Below are 22,242 nucleotides of genomic sequence, written 5' to 3'. Positions count from 1 at the left end.
TATAAGAATATATTTTTCTTATATTTATATTTAAAATATATTTTTCTTATATTTATATTTTAAATTTAAGGTGACAGTGTTGGTCTGAAGCATCTAGTCTATGATTATCAGAAGTGGAACCTCCCACTCATGGTTTATACATATATCACAGAACTGTAGCCCATAACTTTACTGTACAAAAGATAAAAACCTCGTATGTGTGGAAGACTTCCTTAAGTTCATATGATTAGTGGTAGAGCCAGGTTTAGTCTCAGAGATTAATAACTACTAAGCTTCACTTGCATAAAATCTGGATGCAAGGGTTTACTTTGTCTTGCTTTTTTACCTGAAGTAAGGAGAGGACAATCTTGCCAAAATACCAGAAGATGGAGGTAATAACCTAGCCATCTTCCCAACATTTGATACATTCCTCTCCCAGATCTGACCTATTAGGAAAGGGGGAAAAGATCTCAGGTAGCTTATGGTCTAGGGATGGGGAATGTAAGAATGCAATCTTCCCCATTCCTAAACCATGTGTTATTGATACTCCCATGATCAGTTATCCCCTAACCTTCAATGTTTCTTAACACCTACAGTAACTGAACCCAACTTCAAATTCCTCTAGATACCACTTTATGCCCTGTACAACCAAGAAGTTGTCTTTGGCCAGCCTCCTCTCTCAGAAAACAAACACCAACACACTCTCACAACCAAGACCACACCGTTTATTTACAAAGGCCAGTGTGGGAGTTGGGGGAGGTAAGGAGGGAAAGCCACTCAGACATCCTGTCTGCACTGCTTGGAACCCTTTTACACTTGGAGCAAAATTCTGTTCCTCTTGTCTCCATATTCTCAGCCATGGAGTCCTCTAAACAGCTGGGCCAAGTAGCAGAGAAAGGAAGTAATATGAGCCTCCTCTGATTCCAGTAGAACAACATCCAATTCCAGATCAAAGGCATCATTGCCACTCCTCTCCTTCCTCAGAAACAGAACTTTCTGACCTGAAGTACTGAAAGGGCAAGGGTCAGGATGCCAAAGGCCTGTGGCTCTAGAGGGAAAAACACTTCTAATATTCACCCAAAGCAGTGAAGGGTGATAAGGTCACAGTCCTGACAGCTTCAGAGGGGTATCCACACTACCTTTGGGTTACTCAGCATCCAGAGGCCCAAGGGACCCAGTTCTCTTAGATGTATATATTTCTGCTGAAGACTGACCCCTTTACCTACTTGTCTCTGGTGGGAGAGATCTCTGGACCAGAAATCAACAAAGAACCCATGCCCTGCCCAACTCACATGTGCGTGCACATGTGTATGCACACATACACACTTCCCCACTGGTGAGACAGACCCCAATTCCCTTCATGTCTTTTGAGGGGGGCACAAATTACTGGTGCCTGGGGACACGGGCAAGTCCTGGGCTCATAGGAAAGTGTGTGTGTGTGTGTGTGTGTGTGTGTGTATAAGCATGTGTGTTTGGGGAAACAGAGCCATTATGACTCTTGTGGGTGATACTGCTTAGCTTCATTGATCAACTTACTTCAATTCAAATGCCATTAGCATCTATAGGTCTCCTCTGCCAGGCCTGGGCCTGGATATTCCTGTCTAAAGAGCTATCAGTGCTTCCACTCCCCAACTGTTAATTCCAACTTCCAAGCCTTTTACTTAGGCTGTCTCCCCCATTCCATTCCTCCAAAAAATATTATTCCCTCCTTTTCCATGCCAGTGTCCATCGGGCCGGTCCAGGGCTTGTTAATTCATGTCTAGACAGGGGGAATAGGCATCTTCCTCCTCACCTTGGAAGTCCCAACAGAACCCATGAAAAGGTGCTGGATGAAGTGACCAGAGTAGGGGTAGAGGAGGAAAATCACAGCATGTTTCACCTACCCCTCCTGAGAGTATGATATTCTACATTGGTTGGCCTGGGTGCGTGAAGGGCTGCAGGGAGAGAAAGAAGAGGGAGTAAGTAAAAGTAAACATAAGACAAGGAAAACCCTACTGGTACAGATGGAAGACTCTGTTCCAGTAAACCAGACAGCTGATTCCTCCTTTGACTCTGCACTGCCACTGGGAAGCTTAAGGATTGCAAAAGGTGGTTGTAGGGCAAAGTGGGTCCAATCAACAAAACTGTGAAAACTGTTTCAATAACTCTGCTCAAGGAGAACTAGGAGAGAAGATTCTGTAAGAGATGTAGCAGTAAAACCAAAATTCTCAGACAGAGCTATAGGGTTGGAGTCCATGCCTCTGAAGTCACCCTGCTGTTTGGAGAGGACAAGGGAGAAAACAGAAGGGATGACAAGCCGCAGAGGGTAGGGGTTAACAGAGGAACCAAATGCTGGCATCCAGGGAGGGGAGAGGCAGGAGGCATGGGCTAATGGATTAGGAAAGCTGGGAGCCCAGAAGTCTCTCAATAGCTGCGTTGATATCCCCTCCTGTGGCAATCAGAGCCTGCAGGTTGGCCTCACGATTGATGAAGCCCATGGAGTTGAGCTGCTCCAGTTGCTGCTGAAATCTCACTTCTGGCGTCTGTACCTGGAGGGGACAGGCCTTGTGAAGTGGGCACAGGACCAATTCTGGAGTATCTATCTGAATCTGAGGGTTTATAAGTCTTCTCTAACATCATCAGAGTCAATCAGTGGGGCAGGAAAGAGTAAGCTGCAAATGGGGGCTAACAAGCCCAGGTCCCAAGTCACTAAATACCTGTGTGATAATAAGGCAGAGGGGTATCTTTCTTAAAATTTCAAAGTAACTGATAGGCCTAGGTCAGCTTATATTCCTAACTACTTTTCATGAACACTCTGGAGATGTTAACAGGCACTCTAGATGCATGCTGAACATAACCTCTAGATCCCTTCCTGACGGTCATCACATATACAGCCATATTAAAGGCCAGAGAAGGGTCCCAAGAAAAAACTCATTTAATTTTGTTTAACTGATCAACAAACAGTTATTTATAAAGGAGAAGGCTTTTCATCTTGACACTACTATAAACATCCCCTGGAAACATTTTCACAAGGGACATTTGGGAAGCACTAGCTTAGATCATGAACAGAAGACTCTAAGAGCTAGAAGGAGCCTGGTAATCACAGACCTCCTGGCCTTTGATAGGAGAAAAGCGCGATCCACAGAAAGAAAGGACTTGCCTACGATCACAGAGCAAGTCAGTTGCCAAGGCCACCGACTTGCAGTACAATAGCCCTTTCCAGTGCTCCATGGTGCTTGTCATCACAGTCCACAGAAATTCAGCTGGATTAGACCTTGGAGATCACCTGCTCCAGCCCTCTTAGTGTCTTGCATAGAGCTGTATACACACATGCAAACAGAGCTGCATGCATTTTTGTTGAATGGCTTTTCCACATGAGTCATAGAGGTCAGAGGAAGGCTAAGAGGCTCAACTGAGGTAATCTCTGCTCCTTCCCCAAGCTTCTGGCCCTGGGCTCTAGTCACTTCACCTCCCAGAATCCTCCTCTCCAAAGTGTCAGAGAGAGGGAGGCTACTTTAATTACCAAAAGAATCCTTTGACATATATAGAAGTGGTATAACATAGTAGTTAAAGTGTAAATTCTGGAGCTAGAATGCCTAGATTTGAATCTTCACTCCATTACCTACTAGCTATGTATTTTTTTTTTCTTACCTACTAGCTATGTAAGCAAGCAAGCTGCTTAACCTCTCTGGGCCTCAGTTTTCCCCATCTGTAACACAGAGATAATAATAATAATAGCTTGCTCATAAGGAATACAGTAAATGAGTTCTTATATATAAAGCATTTAGAATAGTACCAAACATGTGGTAGATGCTATTACTATTCTCATCTCTATTTTACAGCTGTGGAAACTTTATTCAGGGAGGACTGGTAACCTGCCCAGGGCTAGTAAGTGGGATCAGTAACTAAAGCCAGATCTGACAGACTCCAAAGCCTGCCCTGTTGCCTCCACTCTATTGCTGCCCTTGACACTGCCTAGGATCAAAGTGGTGGTTCCAGCACCAGCCCCCACAACCCCATGTACCTGTGAGTTTCCACTTCCAGCCAAAAGCTGGATCATCTGCTGCATAAGCTGTTGCTGAGCACTGGAGGCCCCTGTTGGAGAAGATGTGGCTGGCATGGCTGGTGTAGAAGTGGGGGCCTCGGGTGCAGACCCGGCATTGCTGCCTGCTGAGGATGCTGGAGTCCGGGACATCCCAAAGGAGCCAAGGCTGCAGGCAAGAGACACCAAGAGGTGGGAGATGGCATCCAAGAAAGGGATGGGAATGTGAGATCCAGAAGGAAAAGCAGCTTGAGGAAACAGGAAAACAGACCCTCACAGACACAAAGGCTGTTCAGAGAGTGGCAGAGAGAAGAATTGAAGGGGAGGAATAGCCAGAACCTTGCTGCCCACCTGCCCCCCACCCTCACCTGGGCACTAGCCCGGGAGCCTCAGTCTGCAAGGTCTGTAATCCCTGCTGGATCTGCAGCAACGCCTGCATGGCACGGGGATTAGTAAGGATGGAGAGCGACTCTGGGTTCTGCATCTGGTGAAACAGGCAGAGAAAGGCAATGGTAAGTGGCAGGAAAGAGGAGGCAGCCTAAACCCTGAGTCCACAGCCAGGCTCTGCCCCCGTTTCCACCCACTGGGCTTCAGGGTCCACCCTTTGCCCTCAACCTCCACCCCTCTAGGCTCCTCACTTACCTGCTGTAGGAAGACGGGGAGCTGCAGGCGGAGCTGCTCCTGAAGTTGAGGGTTCCCCGCAAAGAGCGGCACATTCACCATCATCTGCCAGGGTGAAGGTAGTAGGGGGAGGCCTGGGCCTTCCCACCCTAAGAATTCCCCCAGTCTTAGACTCCCTCGGCACCCCCTACCACTGCAGGAAATCTGGCCAGCTTTTCCAAGGATCTCAAAGTATCATGAAGGCCTAAGTGGGACAGTGAGAAGAAATGGAACTATACTCTGGGCAAGGAAGAAAATCAGAAGTCACCCCTTGGTCTGATGATGATGATGATGATGACGACGATGACAACTAACATTTCCAAGTACATAGTGCTCACTCTGTGCTATGCCATGTTCTAAGTACTTAACACATATTAGCTCATTTAATCCTCACAACTCTATGAGGTAGGAACTGTTGTCATAACCATTTTACTGGCAAGGAAACTAAAGAGGTTGAATAACTTGCTTAGCTCACACAGCTGGGAAATGGGATACAAACTCAGGCAGTCTGGTTCCAGAATGTTTTGATCACCACAAGATTCAGCTCCCAATGAGAGGAACTCCCTCCCCAACAACACTGCCCTTGTGCCAGTTTGATACCTGAGCAGCAAAGTCAGGGTTCTGAGCAAGCGTCTGCATCATGCTGCGCATGTAGGGGGCCGAGATCACATTCTGCATCAGCTGGGGGTTCTCAGAGATCTGCTGGAGGAGGGCCTGCATTTCTGGGCTGTTGAACATCCCTAGGACAAGGAGGAAAAGCAAAACAAAACAGGAGAGAAGGGGTCTAGATGGAAACCAGATGCCTCACTTCAATCTACCTTACTTCAGACACTGAGTGGTTACAAAACTCAGAAATGTCGAACGGGTACCCAAGCATTGTGGCATGGGTCCAAATCTCTCCTGACTCTGAGGTACTCATCCTGCTTTGGCTTGGCCCCTTTCCCATCTACTCTGCTAAGGACAAGCCAGATAGAAACTAGGTCTGATTTATGCCCCTCTGGACTGTTCCTGCCACAGGGTCAGATAATGTCCGAGTTGGAAAGGATTGACTAAATATCACCTAGATCAAAGGTTTTCAAACTCGTCTTAGCAGCAGAGACCCTTTCTTCAAGGCAAATCTCACTCAAAAAGTATGTCAGGGGCTGGTTAATTAGCTCAGTTGGCTAGAGTGTGGTGTTATAACAGCAATATCAAGCGTTTGGATCCCCATAACAGCCAGCCTCCAAAAAAATAAAAAGAAAGAAGAAAATATGTTAGTGGTCTGGTTGGAGCTGGGACAGGAGAACTGAAGCCTCTCCCATCTAGTCCTCCCTCATCCTGGAGATGATTCCAGACCCCTAGGACTCAGAAGCACAATTTTAAAACCATGAGTCAAGTGCTAGTCCTTATTTTATAAATAAGGAAATTGAAGCACATGGAGGGGAAGAGACTTTCCCAATCAAGATATTTCCCAGGGTACGGAGAAATCAGGGCATCTACCAACGTCATCCCCAGGGCCATGTGTACAGTCATAGTCCAGATAAATGGGGCATCCCCTAGGGTTGTGCAGTGCATAACCTGAACTTCTGTACATAGCAGCCCTGCACATTCCTCTCCCCCAGCCTCACATCTGCCTGTCCCCTGGTCTGCCCTGATTCCACTCCAATAGCCCCCGTCTCCCAAGTCTGACCCATTTACACTGGATAAGATCAGAGGTGCTTATGGAGTTTGGAAGTGGGGCCTGGTTTACTCATTACACAGGTTACTCCCAAGGACATTAAGACATAGCCAGAACCAATGCTCACCCTCTGAAGGGTGGGGACACTGCCCCAGGCTGCAGATCCCCCTCTAAGGCTTCAAAACATTCTCACCTCTGTCTTCAATATCCTGCAGCAATGTGAACCCCATTCAGTCCTGGGGTAGAGGGGCTGCCCTGGTGACCCCACTAAGCTCCTTCCACCCCAGGACATACCTGACCCCAGGCTAGCCGCATTGATCCCAAAGGGGTTCGAGACTGTCGGGTGCACCTGGCTGGTCCCCGATCCTCCGGTGCCCTCCCCACCGGACCCGGGGGCCTGGGAGGTGGGGGGCGAGGGGCTCCAGGGGTTAGGGAGGGGCTCTCGATTCTCAGTCCGCAGAGGCTGGGAGGACGAGCTGTCGGAGTTCCCGGCCAGGGAAGAGAAGGGATTGTTGCCAAACTGGGAGGAGGGAAAGGTTTCGGATTAAGGACTGAAACAAATCAGGGACAAGGGCTAGGCCCTTTGTCTCCTTTCACCTAATAGCCTCCCCTTCCCCAGGAAAGGGAGAGAGATCTAAGACCTTGGAGGTCCTCAGCTCAGTTCTTTGCCCCACAGTGGACAGCTGATGCTTATGACTGGATAACTGAACCCCTCAGATAATTGGAAACTTCCCATTTCCCCTAGTGGCTCTAAATATTTGGTCTCTAATTGCCTCCTCTGTGACCTACAGCACTTTACACATACCTTTCCCATTGTGTAGTGAGATATTTATTTGCCTGTAACTCTCAAGGGGGCAGAGATAATGCTGGATTTACCTTTGCATCCTTAGGTCTGACATTAGTAGGTGCTCAATAAGTAATTGTGTTGGCTTGATGGAAGTAGGCTCTCAGACCCAGCTCTCTATTTTAACACTGATCTGCCTCCAGCTCACCTTTTCCCAGCCACCTTGGCCCAATCCTAACTCTCTAGAACCCTCTCCCTCAGTCCCCAGGTCCCCTAAGTTGCATTCTCCTTTCATCAAGGCAACCACAATGGCACCCCCTAGTGCGGCACACCTCTGGCTGAGGATACCCTCCCTTGGTCTTCTCCCTCCCCTTCTGCCCCAAAGCCTACCTCCTCATGCTAGCTGCTTCAGCTGAACAGACCTTGGTTCCCCTTATCTCACCAGGCACTTCACTGTGTCCCCCAGGATCGTCTCAGGTCTGCATGCCATCAGATGGTGTGCTGCCTAAAGGCAACACCTGAACCTCCTTCTGCTGGACCCTCCAGCACCCAGGACAGAGCTCTGTCCAAGGGTCATGCCTGCTGAGGAAGTTCCTGAACCCTTTTCCCTTGCTCAGCCTTCCTCAGGGCCCTAGAACTTGGCAGCTCCCTCTTTCTAGTTAGTTCTGACCTAAGCAGGAGGTATCTGAGCAGCCTTAGCTCCTCCCCACCATGGGGTTTCATATCTAGTCACTTTTCCTGTTTATTCAAAGTGGGTCATGAGGATCGGGGCTGACCAGGACTCTCATACTCTGAGCTGTGTTTCCTTCACCTTATCAGATGCCTGTTCTGATAGCAGGGTTCCCAAGTCAGGGTTCATGCACCATGGTTTCAAGTCTGTCCCTGTTTCAGATTTCCTGTTCTGGTAATGTGCTTAGTACCTCAACCTACATAGTTCTGGGCCCTGCTTTGTTCTTTCTGGTATATACTAAAGACTAAATCTCTTTTCCTGAACTATCCATAGTGATGACAGCCACCTTTTACTGAGCACCTACTATGTGCCTGACGCATTTATTCCAATGCTTATAATATCCCTCTAAAACACCAGTTCTCAAAGTGTGGTCCTGGGACCCCTGCAAAGTTTAAAACTGTCTTCATAATTCTAAGATGTTAATTTACCTTTTTCACTCTTATTCTCTCATGAGGATAGTGTTTTCCAAAGGCTACAAAACATGTGACACTGCAACAGACTGAATACAGATCTGAGAAGCCAGCTGTCTTATAGTAAGCCAGACATTAAAGATCTGCAAAAATGTAAAACAAAGGTCCATTTTCCTCTAAAGTTTTGTTTTGAAAAATAAAGTTGTTTTTCAAAAGAATGTTATTTATGTTAACTTGTAATGGATTGTTATTTTTAAATAAATATTTTTAAAATTTCTCAGTTTTAATTTCTGACACAGTGAATATCAATAGATATAGCCCACAAAAACAAAAGCTCCTTAGTGTCCTCCATAATTTTTAAGAGTATAAAGGGGTCCTGAGACCAAAATAATTGAGAATCACTGCTATAATGTATTTCCTCTATTTTGAAAACAAAGAAGCTAAGACTCAGACCGGTGAAGCAATTCACCTAAAATCACACATCTAGAACATGGCAGAACAGGTATTTGAACTCAGGTTTGTTGATGTCAAATGCTATGTTCTTCTAGCTAAACCAGTGGTTCTCACACCTCAGCGTGCATCAGAATTAGCTGGAGTGCTTGTTATAAGTCTTTCTCAATTATTTGATTTTTTTTTAACCAGATGCCCGAAATACTTTGATAAAAAAGTTCAGGGGCCGGCCCATGGCTCACTCAGGAGAGTGCAGTGCTGATAACACCAAGGCCACGGGTTTGGATCCCATATACGGATGGACGGTTAGCTCACTGGGTGAGCGTGGTGCTGACAACACCAAGTCAAGGGTTAAGATCCCCTTACAGGTCAACTTTAAAAAAAAAAGTTCTCAAATACTTAAATTGAAAATAAACAAATTCCTTTAAAAATTCATAGTTGATCCCTACAAGTTTCTAAAATTTGAAAGAACAATGCCAAGAATAACAAAGATGATGTTGAAGAATAAGGTGGGTATCTCTACCAGATACCAGGACTTAACTTGTAGGGTTAGACAAACAGGCTAGTGGCACAGAAGAGTCAGCAAAAGACACACTCCTCTGTGGAGACAGCAAGAACAATCAATCTCTCGGGACAGCATGGGCCACTCATATGGTGCTTTTTCCTTTCCACAAAGAAAAAAGTAAGGTGAGATCCCGCCCTCAAATCTAGGTGCTGGTTAACTGTGAAAATTCATCAAACTGTACACTTATGATATATATCCTTTTCTGTAGTTATATTATCTTTCAACAAAACATTTTTTTTTTTTGTCTTTTTTCCGTGTCCGGCAACGGATCGCAACCCTCAGTGTTGCCCCCGTACCGGACCGGGGACCGGCAACGGGACCGCAACCCTCGGCGTTGCTCCCGCGCCTCGCTCAGCCAGTGAGCGGGAACCGGTCTGTATGTGGGATCCGAACCCTCGGGCGGGAGCGCCGCCGCACTTCCCAAGCGGCGCACTATCCAGTGCGCCACTGGGCCGGCCCCTCAACAAGACATTTTTAAAAAGTTGTTTAAAAAAAAAACAAGGGTTTAGATCCCCATACAGGACAGCCACCAAAAAAAAAAAAAAGGCAAGTTAAAACGATATGAACAGCACGGTACCACTTCTTTTAAAAGTGTGCAACACAGTATACAGATGTTTATGGACATATACATGGGTAATAAAATAATCAGAATAAATTTCATTTTCTCCATAAAAAAAAAATCAGAATGATAAACACCAACTTTAGGGCAGTATTTATCTCTGAAAAGGGAAAGAGAGGAATAGGACTGGGGAGCGGTATGTGAAGGCTATAACTCTACCTGTAATGTGTTATTTGCATATATTAAATATGTCCAGAAAAATATACAAAATACTAACAACATTAGTTACTGCTGGGGAAGAAAAGAAGTGGCTGGAAGATGGAAATAGAAGGATCCCTTCTACATATCTTTTTTTAGCTTGTATACCTTTCCATACTTTTTGAATACCCTTTGTTTACTTTGTGTAACTTTTGAATTTTGAAACATATAGATGTACATAAAGATGTATTAAATTTTAATTAATTAATTTATTTATTTTAAAGATGACTGGTAAGGGGATCTTAACCCTTGACTTGGTGTTGTCAGCACCATGCTCTCCCAAGTGAGCTAACCAGCCATCCCTATATAGGGATCCGAACCCGTGGCCTCGGTGTTATCAGCACCACACTCTCCCAAGTAAGCCATGGGCCAGCCCTAGATGTATTAAATTTTTAAAAAGAACAAAAGGGGCTGATCAGTTAGCTCAGTTGGCTAGAGCATGGTGTTTTATTTTTATTTTTTATTTTTAAAATTTTTTTTAAAAGATGACCGGTAAGGGGATCTCAACCCTTGGCTTGGTGTTGTCAGCACCACGCTCAGCCAGTGAGCAAACCGGCCATGCCTATATAGGATCCGAACCCATGGCCTTGGTGTTATCAGCACCGCACTCTACCAAGTGAGCCGCGGGCCGGCCTAGAGCATGGTGTTTTAACACCAAGGTCAAGGATTCAGATCCCTGCATTGGCCAGCCACCAAAATAAAAGAACTAAAAAAGGCATTGAAATTATATGGCAACATGTTAGGGCAACATGAATACAAGAGAATTCCATATTTTTACCTGCTTTTTGTATACTTGGAAAGAATTCATGAAGCATTTTAAAAAATGCATACCAAAAAAAAAAAAAAAAGAAAGAAAAGAAAAGTGCCTGTTCTCAGAGATTCATTCAATAAGTAGCTCAGGGATGGCCCGTGGCTCACTCGGGAGAGTGTGGTGCTGATAACACCAAGGCCACAGGTTCAGATCCCTATATAGGGATGGCTGGTTAGCTCACTTGGGAGAGCATGGTGCTGACAACACCAAGTCAAGGGTTAAGATCCCCTTACCGGTCATCTTTAAAAAAAAAAAAAAAAAGAAAAGTGTGGATATAGTAGACCTTGACACTCACCCGAGTGAGCAAACACAAGGGTTAAGATCTCCTTACTGGTCATCTTTAAAATAAAAAAAATAAATAATAATAATAAGTAGCTCAAAGGTAGGGAACAGGAATCTCATTATTAACAAGCTCCCAGGTAATTCTGATACAGGTGATCTATGCACTACATTTGAGACATACTGTCCTAGGGTTGGCATTTGACCCCAGGTCTGCCCAACAACCTTTGAGCTCCTGGTGCAAGAAGTTTGTCAGATCAATGTCAAGTCCCTCGGACACTACACCTCACCCACTTCTCTAGGGATCTCTGCTATCTTTCACCCTCCTGCCTCAGTCCATGCCAAATTGGACCATCCCTGGCTATGCACTGCTAAGAACCACTTTCAAGCCAAGGCCCACCACTCATGGGGCTGGGGAAGGAAAGAGGAGCAGGCTTGCCTGGGTTGGGGGTAGGGAAGCCTGAGCCCAGACAGCTCCTCCTGCCACCCCAGCCCCTGGCCCCACCTGTTCCCGGGCAGCACTGAACATGGGCTCCTGGATGTCCGTGTACATGCGGCGGAGGGCATTATACCCTCCAGGGATGCTCTCGAGGTTGCTCAGGGCCCGGTCCTGGTTCCGCATCATCTCTTGCATCATGGCTGGATTCCGAGCAAGCTCCATTGTCTGGTGAAGGGAGAGAGACAGGATGGGCACTGGAACCAGGGGAGCACCAAGCTAGGAAAAGAGTGGGCCCTGAGGAGGAGTTCTGCATCAGGGCCAGGGCCCAGGGCCCAGGAACTGCCCCACAGTGACAGGGAGTAGGGTTAACTGCACTTCCTTTCTCTACTGTAATCTTGGCTCCAACCCTGCTTCCCTGTGGGTATTTGATTGGTTTTTTCTAGTGGAGGACAATGATCCCAGATAGGGTGAGGGCAGCAGCTTCCCTCCCTCAGGCTTGAGGGGTCCATAGATGTGTAAGGGAGCACCAAGAAATTGAGTAAGAAGGGACATGAGAGGGGACTGGCCAGTTAGCTCATTTGGGAGAGCATGGTGCTGGTAACACCAACATCACAGATTCGGATCCCCATACATGCCAGCAGCCAAAAGAAAAAAAAAAGAAGTAGAAGGGACATGAGAGAGGAAAAGAGGCAGGAGAGGAGAGAAAATTAACATCTGTTGAACACCTACTACATAAAGCCACTGGGCTTAGTAATTTACAAAGTTCAAGTCATGTAATCCTCACAATAACCATCCCAGGTAGGCAGTTCTGTCCCTATTTTGCAGATGAGAAAATAGGCTCAGAGGTATTAATTAACTTGCTGCCCTGGGATACACAGTTAGTGATGGAGATGGGTTTCAAGGCCAGGTTGGTCTGTCTGACCAAGACCATACTGTGATTCCTGGTAAATGACCACAAGTTGGGGAGGGAAAGGATTCAATGCTACCAACACTCTCTAACCTCCACCTGTGGTCTTTGGCCTGACTGAACCTTGAGAAACACTGAGAGTGAAGGCTTTCTTCTTTGGAGCCAAAGGCTCACTCTCAATAATGGGTTGCCTGTGCCAACCCCAGGATAGTTTATGATAGAGAAAATGAGCATAACAACTTTTTGTTCCCATCCAACTTGGTATACTTTCCCTCTCCTTCTTCCCAAATCTGCTCCACATTTGCCTCTTCTAAGACATCTTTTTTTTTTTTTTCCTTTTTGTCTTTTTTCGTGTCCGGCAACGGATCGCAACCCTCAGTGTCGCACCCGTACCGGACCGGGACCGGCAACGGGATCGCAACCCTCGGCGCTGCCCCCGCACCTCGCTCAGCCAGTGAGCTGCCGGTCTGTATGTGGGATCCGAACTCTTGGCGGGAGCGCCACCACGCTCCCAAGCGGCACACTGTAGCAGTGCGCCACCGGGCCGGCCCCTAAGACATCTTTATAGAATGATAAACCCAGCCTCACAGGACTCTAATCTCTTGTCCCGTAATTCATTCATATGATAAATATTTATTAGGGCTGGCTGGTCAGCTCAGTTGGTTAGAGCATGGTGCCGATAACACCAAGGTCCAGGGTTCAATGCCTGGACCAGCCAGCTGCACCCCCCCCCCAATTTATTGAGTGACTGCTATGCACCAAGCACTGTTCTAGATAGTGAGCAAAACACTCAAAAATCCTTGCCCTTATGGAAGTTATTTTCTGGTTAGCCCAGCACTACTGTCCATAGCTCTGCTGGAAAGATCATCTATGCTATCGCCTGGTGGATTGGTCCATGAGATGGAGCTCCCAAAGACTAACACCAAAACAGCCCCCACTGGGCCCTTCCCAGCCGCAATGCCACTCAAATATACTACTATCTTTTACTCCCAAGGCCTTTGCACTGCTGTCCCTTGGCCCTGAACACTCTTCTTTTTTTCTTCTTCTGGTTCATTTGTCTTCCTCCTTTGGGTCTTAGCTTGGTCAGACTTCCTCCAAAAGGCCTCCTCTAAACCCCAGTGTAAAGTCAAGAGCCCTTCTCTATGCTCCTAGGGAAATCCTGTGATAATCCCTATGACAGCAATGACCACACTATATTACAATTGTCTATTTACTATCCCATTTCCCTTTGAGAACAGAAGTTCCTGAAAAGCTAGACCTATGTCTCTTCATCACTGTACCTCCAGTGTTCAAAACATGTCTGCTGAATGAATGAACAAATCAATGTAGGACAAGGAAGGGAAGGCTGGGCAGGGCGTGGCTAGATGCCAAGTGTCCTTCACCCCTCTGACCTTCTGTCCTACCCACCTGCCTCATGAGCTCAGGGTTGTTGAGCATGTGGCTGATCTCAGGGTTCCGCTCCATCAGTTGCTGCATCTGGGGGTTGGCCATGATCATGTGGCGCATCAGGTCAGGGTTAGACATCATATCTTGGACCAGGGGGTTCTCCATGATCTGTGACAGCATCTCAGGATTGGACATCAGCTGTCTCTGCATTTGCTGCTGTAGCTCCATGAAGTTGGCAGAGCCCAGGCCCAGGCTGCCCAGCCCTAGGATACCCCCAAAGCCAGCTGGGGGGAGGAAGGAGGGTCACAATCTGCCACAAGAGCCTTTCCCCCCATCTCACCAGAGCCACTAAATTCAAGTCTCCAGGATGGGCCCTAACTACTTCTCATATCTCCCTCTTCCATTCACCACTACAGCTCCAGCCCTGAACCATTGCTGGCAAAGAGATGTAAGCCACTAGACTGAGACCTCTTTGACGGTGGAGGCTGAGCCAAGCAGAGAACTGAGCAGAGAGAAGGTAACCAGCGATAGCCTGTTGAATGAGTAAATAAATACTCCTCACTGGCTATGTTGGATCCATCTTTTCCCCAGACTCACAGAGTCTTCCAATCTCTGCACCCAGGGTTCCCCGCATCCTCAGCCCCATTTCTCCCCTCCTTTGGGAAAGCCCCCACAGACTTGTTACTCCCCAGCTTGGCTCAAGTACCAATATCTGAAACTCCATCCAGGAGTTCCCTATCCCCATCAGACCAGGAACTGGGACCATTTTTCTTTCTCCTCTTGGCTCTCCTGCACTCCCCAGCCCAAAGCAAGATTGTGCTCTCCTCCCTAAGGGCTTACAAAGTATAGATGCAGTAGCACTGGGGGGTCCTTCCCCAACCCCTGGGGAGGGACCCCCCCCACTGCTCCTCCGGCTTCCACTGCCAGCATCCGAAGTGGCACTGCCAGAGGTGGAGGGCTGGGCAGGGGTGGCGGGTGAAGCAGGCGTGGTAGAGGGTGCTGAGGCAGGGTCAGGAGTAGAGGGGGAAGAAGCAGTGGCAGCAGCTGGATCTTGAGCCCTGAAGACAGAGAAAGGAGAATCCTAGTTGGAGTGAGCACAGAATTGGGAAGGTACCACAACAATCTCTGCCCTTGCTCAGCAGCTACTGCCCTAACCTAAGCCACCTCCTGAGCAACCCTGCAGGGGGGATATTGCTGGAGAGTGGTCAGTAAACCAGGGAGAGGAAGGAAGGAGCTAGTATCATCTGTCTTCAGGGCATACTGGAAGTGGTAAGACAGGTTCCTTTCCTCTGGAGGTGAGATAATATCCATCCAGGAGCCACCTGCTTGGGCCTCAGCATAGGCCCTCCTAAGTGTAGTTGAACAAGGGTTGAGAAAGTATTGGATGGAAAGGCCCAATAAGAAGATGGGTCTGCTCTTCTCCTGAACTTACTTCTGAGGGGTCTTGATAACCAGATGGACAGTGAGCCCGTCCTTGATCCCATGCTGGTTCAGGGTGTCCCCATCCTTGAGGATCTTGCCTGCGAAGATCAGGACCAGCTGATCCTGCTGAGCCTTAAACCTCCGGGAGATTTCCTCTTTGAACTGTGATCAAGAGGCAGAAGTCACTGAGGAGGCTGCCTGGGCTCCACTCACCAAGGACCTTGCTTCTTCTTCAGGAGCCTCTGCATTCTCTTACTGCCACATCTAGGCCTGGGAAGTCATTTCTGCAGTCTCCACTCCATCCCTCCAGCTGCAATAAGCAGCTCCTTTCTCAATCAAGGAGATGGACGACTGAGCTCTTCTCTCAGCTCCATCTCAGAGTCTCCCACCTTAGAAAGCCCTTGCTGCTATCTGCCCTCCCAGCTTCCCTATGAGGGTACTGACTGGGCAGCCCTCCCCATCCCAACTCATTCAACAGCCTTGGACCCAGGCCCTGTCTCCTTTCAGCCTTCTTTTCTCAGACCCCAATTCTCTCTCCCTTCTTTATTCCCATTGTTCTTGTAACAACTACAACAAATAGATCCCAATTACTGAACAATATACAAGAGTTAACAGTCTCATACATTAAATATTATCTCCATTTAAAGATGAGAAAGCTGAGGATCAGGTTAGGTAATTTGCCCTGGGCAGCCTGGAACTCAGATCTTGACACCAAAGTCCAGGGTCTTAACCAGACACACTGCCTCTCGATTAGAGCTGTTTTCAAATTCAGCTTTGCAGGTAACGGTATTTAAGTTCTGGAATTTAGTCATTTTTATATGCTTGGGGAGGAAGCAGTGATGGCACCAAGGGCTGGCTTGGGGAGAGTTAGACTCCCAAAATTCTATCAGTCCCTCCAAAACAAAACAAAAATAGGCTGTCCAGTTAGCTCAGATAGTTAGAGGGCGGTGTTGATAACACCAAGGTAAAGGGTTCAGATCGCCATACCAGCAAGCCTCCCCCAAACCAAAACAAATATACATAAACACTCTAAGTAAAAACAGCGCACTAGCTAAGCAAGGGCAGCTTCCAGATCTCTCTTCCAACCAGATGGCCTATCTTAAGCCCCGCCTATGAGGAATTCTGGAACGGGGGCGGGGCGGGGGGCCTCCGAACACAGGCAACAGTCCCTCATTCACTCATTCAACAAAATTTTATTGAGCACCTACTGCACACTATAAACCTCAGAAGAACTGAGAACCAAATGTAACCACTTCGATTTGAAAGAGCAGGAAAGATCTAGGCAGAGGGAAATCTTCCCCCGACTGCCCCAGCGTTCAGAAAACACTGGGCATTCTCTGAGGCACACAGGAGGCTCGCGGCGCTCTCCACCTGCCCTCGGCCCGTTCTCCTGTTTCAGCACCGTGACTGGGCTCCCACCCTGCTTCGGCGCCTCGAACCCCGACCAGTACCGGGGCGCGCACGCCCCTCAAACCCAGGGTCCTTCGCCCTTCCCCGTGCAAGGTGTTTCCTCCCCACTCTCCACCACGCCCCCAGCCCTGGCCACACGCAAAACCCGCCCCACCCAACACGCGCCACGCTCCCCCAGATCTGCCCTCGCAGGGCGCCCCCTACCCGCATCTCCTTCCCTCCAGTTCCTCCGAGTCCCAGCTGCCCCCCGCCCTCCTCACCGGGGCCCTGCCGGACGCCAGACCGTCACTGAGGCCTCCGCACCTCTTCGAAGACCCCTCCTCCGCGATCACCCCCGTCCCCCCGCCAGCCGTACTACCTCCTTGACCGAGGCTCGATCGCAGATCACAATTTCCTCCTTGTCCTTGGGGGTCTTGACGGTGACCCGAATGGGGGGCCTCGTCTCGGCCCCGCTTGGCTCCGCCATGCCCCCGCCGCCACCCGGCCGCCCGCCAGCCCGCCCGGCTCGGCTCCTCCTCTTCCCCGCCCGCCCGTTCTGCCGGCCCGGCTCGGCTCCGGCGCCTCCAACACTCCCCTCTCCCCTCCCTTCCTCTCCCCTCTCCTCCCCAAGGCTTCACCGCCCCCTCCGGACCTGTCGCAGCCACAGCGCCCCGGGCGGACTGGGGGGGCCACTGCAGCGGGGTCCGCCCAAGGCCGAGCCCCGAGTCCCGCAGCCTGGACAAGGCCTGGCCGGGCTGTGGCCCCTGGAGGGGCAATGGGCGGGGAAGGGACTTGACCTTCATCGCGGGGGTGGGAGGAGAGCTCCCAGCTACAGACTTCGGCCCAACTTAGCCGTCCAGAGCCGCGCCGTGCCGCCGTCTCCTGCCCGAAGCTGCCCCCGCCCCTTTTGCGGGTAACTCCCGCTCCGGGACAAAGGACCTCTGTGTCGCCGCTTTATCTCTGTTATAACTTGGTCTTTTCTTGGGAGGCCCAAGACCCTTCCAGGCCTGGGCCCTCTCCCGACTTGGAGGTTGAATTTTCCCACCGCCTAACGTCCACTTAAAATCTTATCTCTAGGATTGACCCTATCTCCCCCGAGGATCGTGGCCTGAATGATATATTAATTACGGTTCCAGAGACCTGAATTTTGCCTTCGGGGCTTTCTGAGGCTTGGTGTCCTCAAGATAATAGTACCCCTCGCCTCATCTCACAGACTTCTGCATAACGTAGAAAACTGTTTTGAAAAGTAACCGAAGGTGTGCCTGACAGATACGAGGATTTTATTATTGTTGAATCGTGGATTGCCAAGCGGACGTGATGAGTTCTCTCTCCCCGAAGGGGTTAAACATCCTTCCAGTATACTCCACTGTCCTTTCACTCCCGCTCTTTCACCGCATCACCGCGTGGTCTGACTGAAAAGGCGAACTATAGTTCCCAAGGTGCCTCGCGAGGTCACAAGAAACTACAATTCCCAGTGCCCTCCGCGGTCCGCGGTGGGGCGGGATCGAGTCAGACCCACAATCGCCGGGCCAGGAAACTACAATTCCCAGGTCGTTCCGGAGAAGGGCCCCTGTACTACGGGAAGTGGCAGGCAGAGGCTAGCAGGAGGCAACTCGGAGGATCTGGGTGCAAAAAGCCTAGAATTAGGAGCTGCAGGCATGCTGCGTCCCAAGGCTTTGACCCAGGTGCTAAGCCAAGCCAACACTGGAGGTGTCCAGAGTACCCTGTGAGTGCGGACCGACGAGCCTAGGGGCGAGCGCTGCAGTGGGGTGGTGCGCGGCTCCCTGAGGGATGGGTAGGGAAGGATCGCCAGGAAGGGAGGAAGCGGCAGAGGGGACAGCAGCTGGGGGAACCCGCCAGGAAGGCTTCTCTCGTAAAGGGAAGCCGGCGTGCTGGGTACTCAGGGCACTTTCCAGGACACACTCAGCCCAGACCCTTGCTACCTATAAGCGCCAGTGGCGGCAGCTGGGATGGGAACCCAGGTGTTTTACTACCCGCCCTGAGCAGGTTGATATCCCTCCCCGCCCCTGGCCAGGCTGCTGAATAACGAGGGATCGCTGCTGGCCTACTCGGGTTACGGGGACACGGACGCCCGGGTGACCGCGGCCATCGCCAGTAACATCTGGGCCGCCTACGACCGGAACGGGAACCAAGCGTTTAATGAAGACAATCTCAAATTCATCCTCATGGACTGCATGGTATGGAGAGGGGACAAGATTTCCTCTGTCCCCCAAGGGGATCCCAAGGGGACGATCTGTACCCCAATCCTGGATGGTTGGAGGGGCAGGGACAGGATCTCCAGAAGATTACTAAGAATTGGTCTGCAGCAGCATTGGTAATAGGCAGGATCCTATGCGTCAAGTGGTGGTGAGGAAGGAGCCCTGAACCTGAGGTCTGACTTGGGTTCTCAGCCATCCACTTATCAGTTGTGGAACCTTGGGTAAGTCACAACCTCTCTGAGCTTCCTTCGTTCATCTCCAAAGAGGAAACAATAATTTCCCTCTTCCTGTCCCCAACAGGGTTGTTGCAGAAATCAAATGAAAGAATGTATGTAAACTGCAGAGTGATAATGCAAATATAAAGTGTTATCACAGCTTCACAGACTCACAGAACCACGGCAGAGTCTCCAGACCCTAGTCCAATCCCTTCAGTTTACAAAGAAAGGAAATGAAGTTCAGAGAAGGGAAGTAGCCATTAGACTGTGAACTTCTTGGGAACAGAGACTGTCTCACTCACCTTTGTATCTGTTCAATCAACAAGTATTTAGATCCCTGCAGTGTTCTTAGGATTATGGAAAAAGTAGCAAACAGGACAGACAAAACCCCAGGCCTAATGAAGCTTAGTCTTGCATGTTTTAAAACACATGAAATAGGGGGAGGGAGGATTCAGTAAAGGGACACAAAAATCAATCACATTGTATACTGATAAAATAGTTAAATTAAAAAAAAAAAAACACGTGAAGTAGAAATAGAGCTGGCTACTTAGCTCACTTGGTTAGATCATGGTGCTGGTAATATCAGGGTCAAGAGTTCAGATCCCCTTATTGGCCAGCTGCAAAATAAATAAATAAAATAAAAAGTAAAATATATAATAAAATAAGTAAAATATATAGTATGTTAGGTGTTGAAAATGCAATGGAGAAAAATAAAGCAGGGAAGTGAAAGAGTATATGGGGCCTGTGTCAGGGACAGTCTCACTGAAAAAGTGACATTTGATCAAAGATCTGAAGGAAGGTTGGGGGCAAGCCATGTGGCTATCTGAGGGAAGAATATTTGTGACAGAATAGCAAATGCAAAGGCTCTGCGGCAGAATGATTCCTGGGCAAGAATCAACAAGGATCTTATAGCTAGAGTGCCATGAGGATGGGGGAAGGTAGTAGGAGATGAGGCCAGAGAGTCAGAGGGTGCAGGGCCTGGTTGCCAGCACACAGTGGATACTTAGTGAAGGTTGGCTGAACCAGATTAAATAGGCCCCAAGGGTGAACTCTTCAGGAAGGATCTCCACTGTAACTGGTCTGCCTACTCTTACCCCCCTGCTGCCCAACCAATGCCGTTTTGGTTCAACAGATGACTCCTACTGGGTGCTTAGCCTAGAGCTGGTGCTATGGGACAATAGTTTTTTTACTTTTTGAGCACAACCTATCCATAAGAAATACATTTTAGGCTGGCCAGTTAGCTTGGTTGGTAAGACCAAGGTCATGGGTTATGCTAAAAAAAAAAAAAAGAAATATATTGTAAGTTGGAGCCCAGTACACACATACACCCATTAAAACAAAAGTTTCATGAAATGGTACTTCATGCAACGTACTTTATTTCTTCTTTTCTCTTCTTTTTTTTTGGCAGCTAGCTGGTACAGGTTGAACCCTTGAGAACCCTTGACCTTGATTATCTTTTTTTTTTTTTCTTTTAAAGATGACCAGTAAGGGGATCTTAACCTTTGTGTGTTTTTTTTTTTTTTTTGCCCTTTTTGAGACCGGCCGCACTGCACTCAGCCAGTGAGCGCACCGGCCATCCCTATATAAGATCCAAACCCGCGGCAGGAGCGCTGCTGCGCTCCCAGCGCCGCACTCTCCCTAGTGCGCCTCGGGCTCGGCCTTTAACCTTTGGTGTTGTCAGCACCATGTTCACCCATTGAGCTAACCGGCCATCCCTATATGGGATCTGAACCCATGGCCTTCGTGTTAACAGCACCACACTCCCCTGAGTGAGCCACGGGCCAGCCCCCCCCCCTTTTTTTTTAATGCAAGTTGTGTCACTATTCCCAAGCCCTTTTCAGTGTCTTTGGGATGAGCCCATAATAATAACATCACCCGTTTGGACAACCCTTGGCAGATACAAAACTCCTTCATGCGTATTAGCACCCCACCAACTTGGGTGGTGAAATAGGGATTACAGAAAGAGAAATCGAATTTCTGTGAGACTGAGTTTCCCAGGATGACTTAGTAGGTGGCTGTGCTGAGACTGTGACCAGGGCTCAGAACTCCATGTCCAGGGCTGTGGCCAAAGCTTCCCACCTGAACCTCCTGCTGAGCCCTGGGCATGGAAGGAAGATACAGTCCCTCTGGGGCCAGAGGAGCCCAGGGGAAGGAGGGGGCTAAGAGTGCCAAGCAGAACATCACATCCCATCATATGACCCCCACCAGGAGGGCCGTGTAGCCATCACCCGAGTGGCCAACCTTCTGTTGTGTATGTATGCCAAGGAGACTGTGGGCTTCGGAATGCTCAAGGCCAAGGTATGTATGTGCCTATCCTTCCACAGCCCTGGGCCTGGCCTTCGTGCTCTGTCATTGTTCACTCCCACCCACACCACCTTTCTGAAGTCCTCATATTTGTTCAGTCCTTGTCTGGTGTGGGCTAACTCCCAAGAGCAGGTGGGGGCTGGGGACTGGTTGCTCAATTTGGACTGGAAGTCCACCTGGATTTGGGATCCCTTTAGTGGCAGGCCATGTGTGGGACTGATTTCTTCCCCTACTCTTGCAGGCCCAGGCCTTGGTGCAGTACCTGGAGGAGCCCCTCACCCAAGTAGCAGCATCCTAATGCTCATGGGTGGAAGCTGGGGTCAGAAAAGAAAGATGACCATTTGGAGGGGCAGGGCCTCTGGGAAAACCTTCCTGAACTGTGGGGGGAGGGTGAGACTTTGTTTTTTCCAAGAATAAACTTCAACTATTGTCTTGTGTCTTGACTACTTTTTTGTTTATGTTTTTTTTTTTGTCATTTTCGTGACCGGTAAGGGGATTGCAACCCTTGGCTTGGTGTCGCCCGCACCACGCTCAGCCAGTGAGCACACTGGCCAGTCCTATATAGGATCTGAACCCGCGGCGGGAGCATCGCTGTGCTCCCAGCGCCGCACTCTCCCGAGTGCACCACGGGGCCGGCCCTTGACTACTTTTTTGAATGGGAGGAATCAGGAGATAGTAAGAAACAGGGATTACTAATGATTCCTAGTGTTCTGCAAGGATGGATTTCTACCCACTCCTACACCATGACCTCCCACAACAAAATGTTTTTTGACAGTGGTGCCTCAGCTCCCTTGACCT

General features: G+C 48.9%; 2 protein-coding genes across 3 annotated transcripts; one reads left to right on the top strand and one right to left on the bottom strand.

Moving 5' to 3' along the window:
• Positions 1-683: 683 nt before the first annotated feature.
• UBQLN4 (ubiquilin 4) lies at positions 684-17,289 on the bottom strand. Its single transcript, XM_008570740.1, has 11 exons — positions 17,086-17,289; positions 15,328-15,479; positions 14,736-14,953; positions 13,917-14,179; positions 11,669-11,827; positions 6,612-6,837; positions 5,261-5,400; positions 4,643-4,726; positions 4,369-4,484; positions 3,983-4,169; positions 684-2,507 (listed from the first exon to the last, which is right to left on the bottom strand). The coding sequence occupies exons 1-11, from the start codon at positions 17,191-17,193 to the stop codon at positions 2,355-2,357; spliced, it is 1,806 nt and encodes a 601-aa protein (XP_008568962.1). The 5' UTR covers positions 17,194-17,289; the 3' UTR covers positions 684-2,354.
• A 915-nt stretch (positions 17,290-18,204) lies between these two features.
• Positions 18,205-21,881, top strand: LAMTOR2 (late endosomal/lysosomal adaptor, MAPK and MTOR activator 2). Of its 2 annotated transcripts, XM_008570728.1 has the most exons (4): positions 18,205-18,432; positions 18,742-18,904; positions 21,349-21,438; positions 21,686-21,881. In XM_008570728.1, exons 1-4 carry the CDS (start codon positions 18,365-18,367, stop codon positions 21,740-21,742), a joined length of 378 nt encoding a protein of 125 aa, XP_008568950.1. In that variant the 5' UTR covers positions 18,205-18,364; the 3' UTR covers positions 21,743-21,881. The 2 variants fall into 2 exon arrangements, with proteins under 2 accessions (XP_008568950.1, XP_008568946.1); XM_008570724.1 differs by having other exon boundaries at positions 21,349-21,881.
• The last annotated feature ends 361 nt before the right edge of the window (positions 21,882-22,242 follow it).

The sequence above is a fragment of the Galeopterus variegatus genome, unplaced genomic scaffold, assembly GCF_000696425.1.
Source record: "Galeopterus variegatus unplaced genomic scaffold, G_variegatus-3.0.2 Scaffold33, whole genome shotgun sequence".
NCBI lineage: Eukaryota > Metazoa > Chordata > Mammalia > Dermoptera > Cynocephalidae > Galeopterus > Galeopterus variegatus.
Note: the sequence above shows the minus strand (reverse complement) of the source record. Positions and strands in the feature narration are given on the sequence as shown.

Excerpts from the sequence above, each read along its gene's own strand:
- UBQLN4 (XM_008570740.1), bottom strand. The coding sequence starts at position 17,193 with ATGGCGGAGCCAAGCGGGGCCGAGACGAGGCCCCCCATTCGGGTCACC. Across the intron at positions 15,480-17,085 it reads ATCGAGCCTCGGTCAAGGAG|TTCAAAGAGGAAATCTCCCG; the intron begins GTAGTACGGCTG and ends TCTTGATCACAG. Across the intron at positions 4,485-4,642 it reads TCCCCGTCTTCCTACAGCAG|ATGCAGAACCCAGAGTCGCT; the intron begins GTAAGTGAGGAG and ends CTGTTTCACCAG.
- LAMTOR2 (XM_008570724.1), top strand. The coding sequence starts at position 18,365 with ATGCTGCGTCCCAAGGCTTTGACCCAGGTGCTAAGCCAAGCCAACACT. Across the intron at positions 18,433-18,741 it reads GGAGGTGTCCAGAGTACCCT|GCTGCTGAATAACGAGGGAT; the intron begins GTGAGTGCGGAC and ends GCCCCTGGCCAG. Across the intron at positions 18,905-21,348 it reads TCATCCTCATGGACTGCATG|GAGGGCCGTGTAGCCATCAC; the intron begins GTATGGAGAGGG and ends GACCCCCACCAG.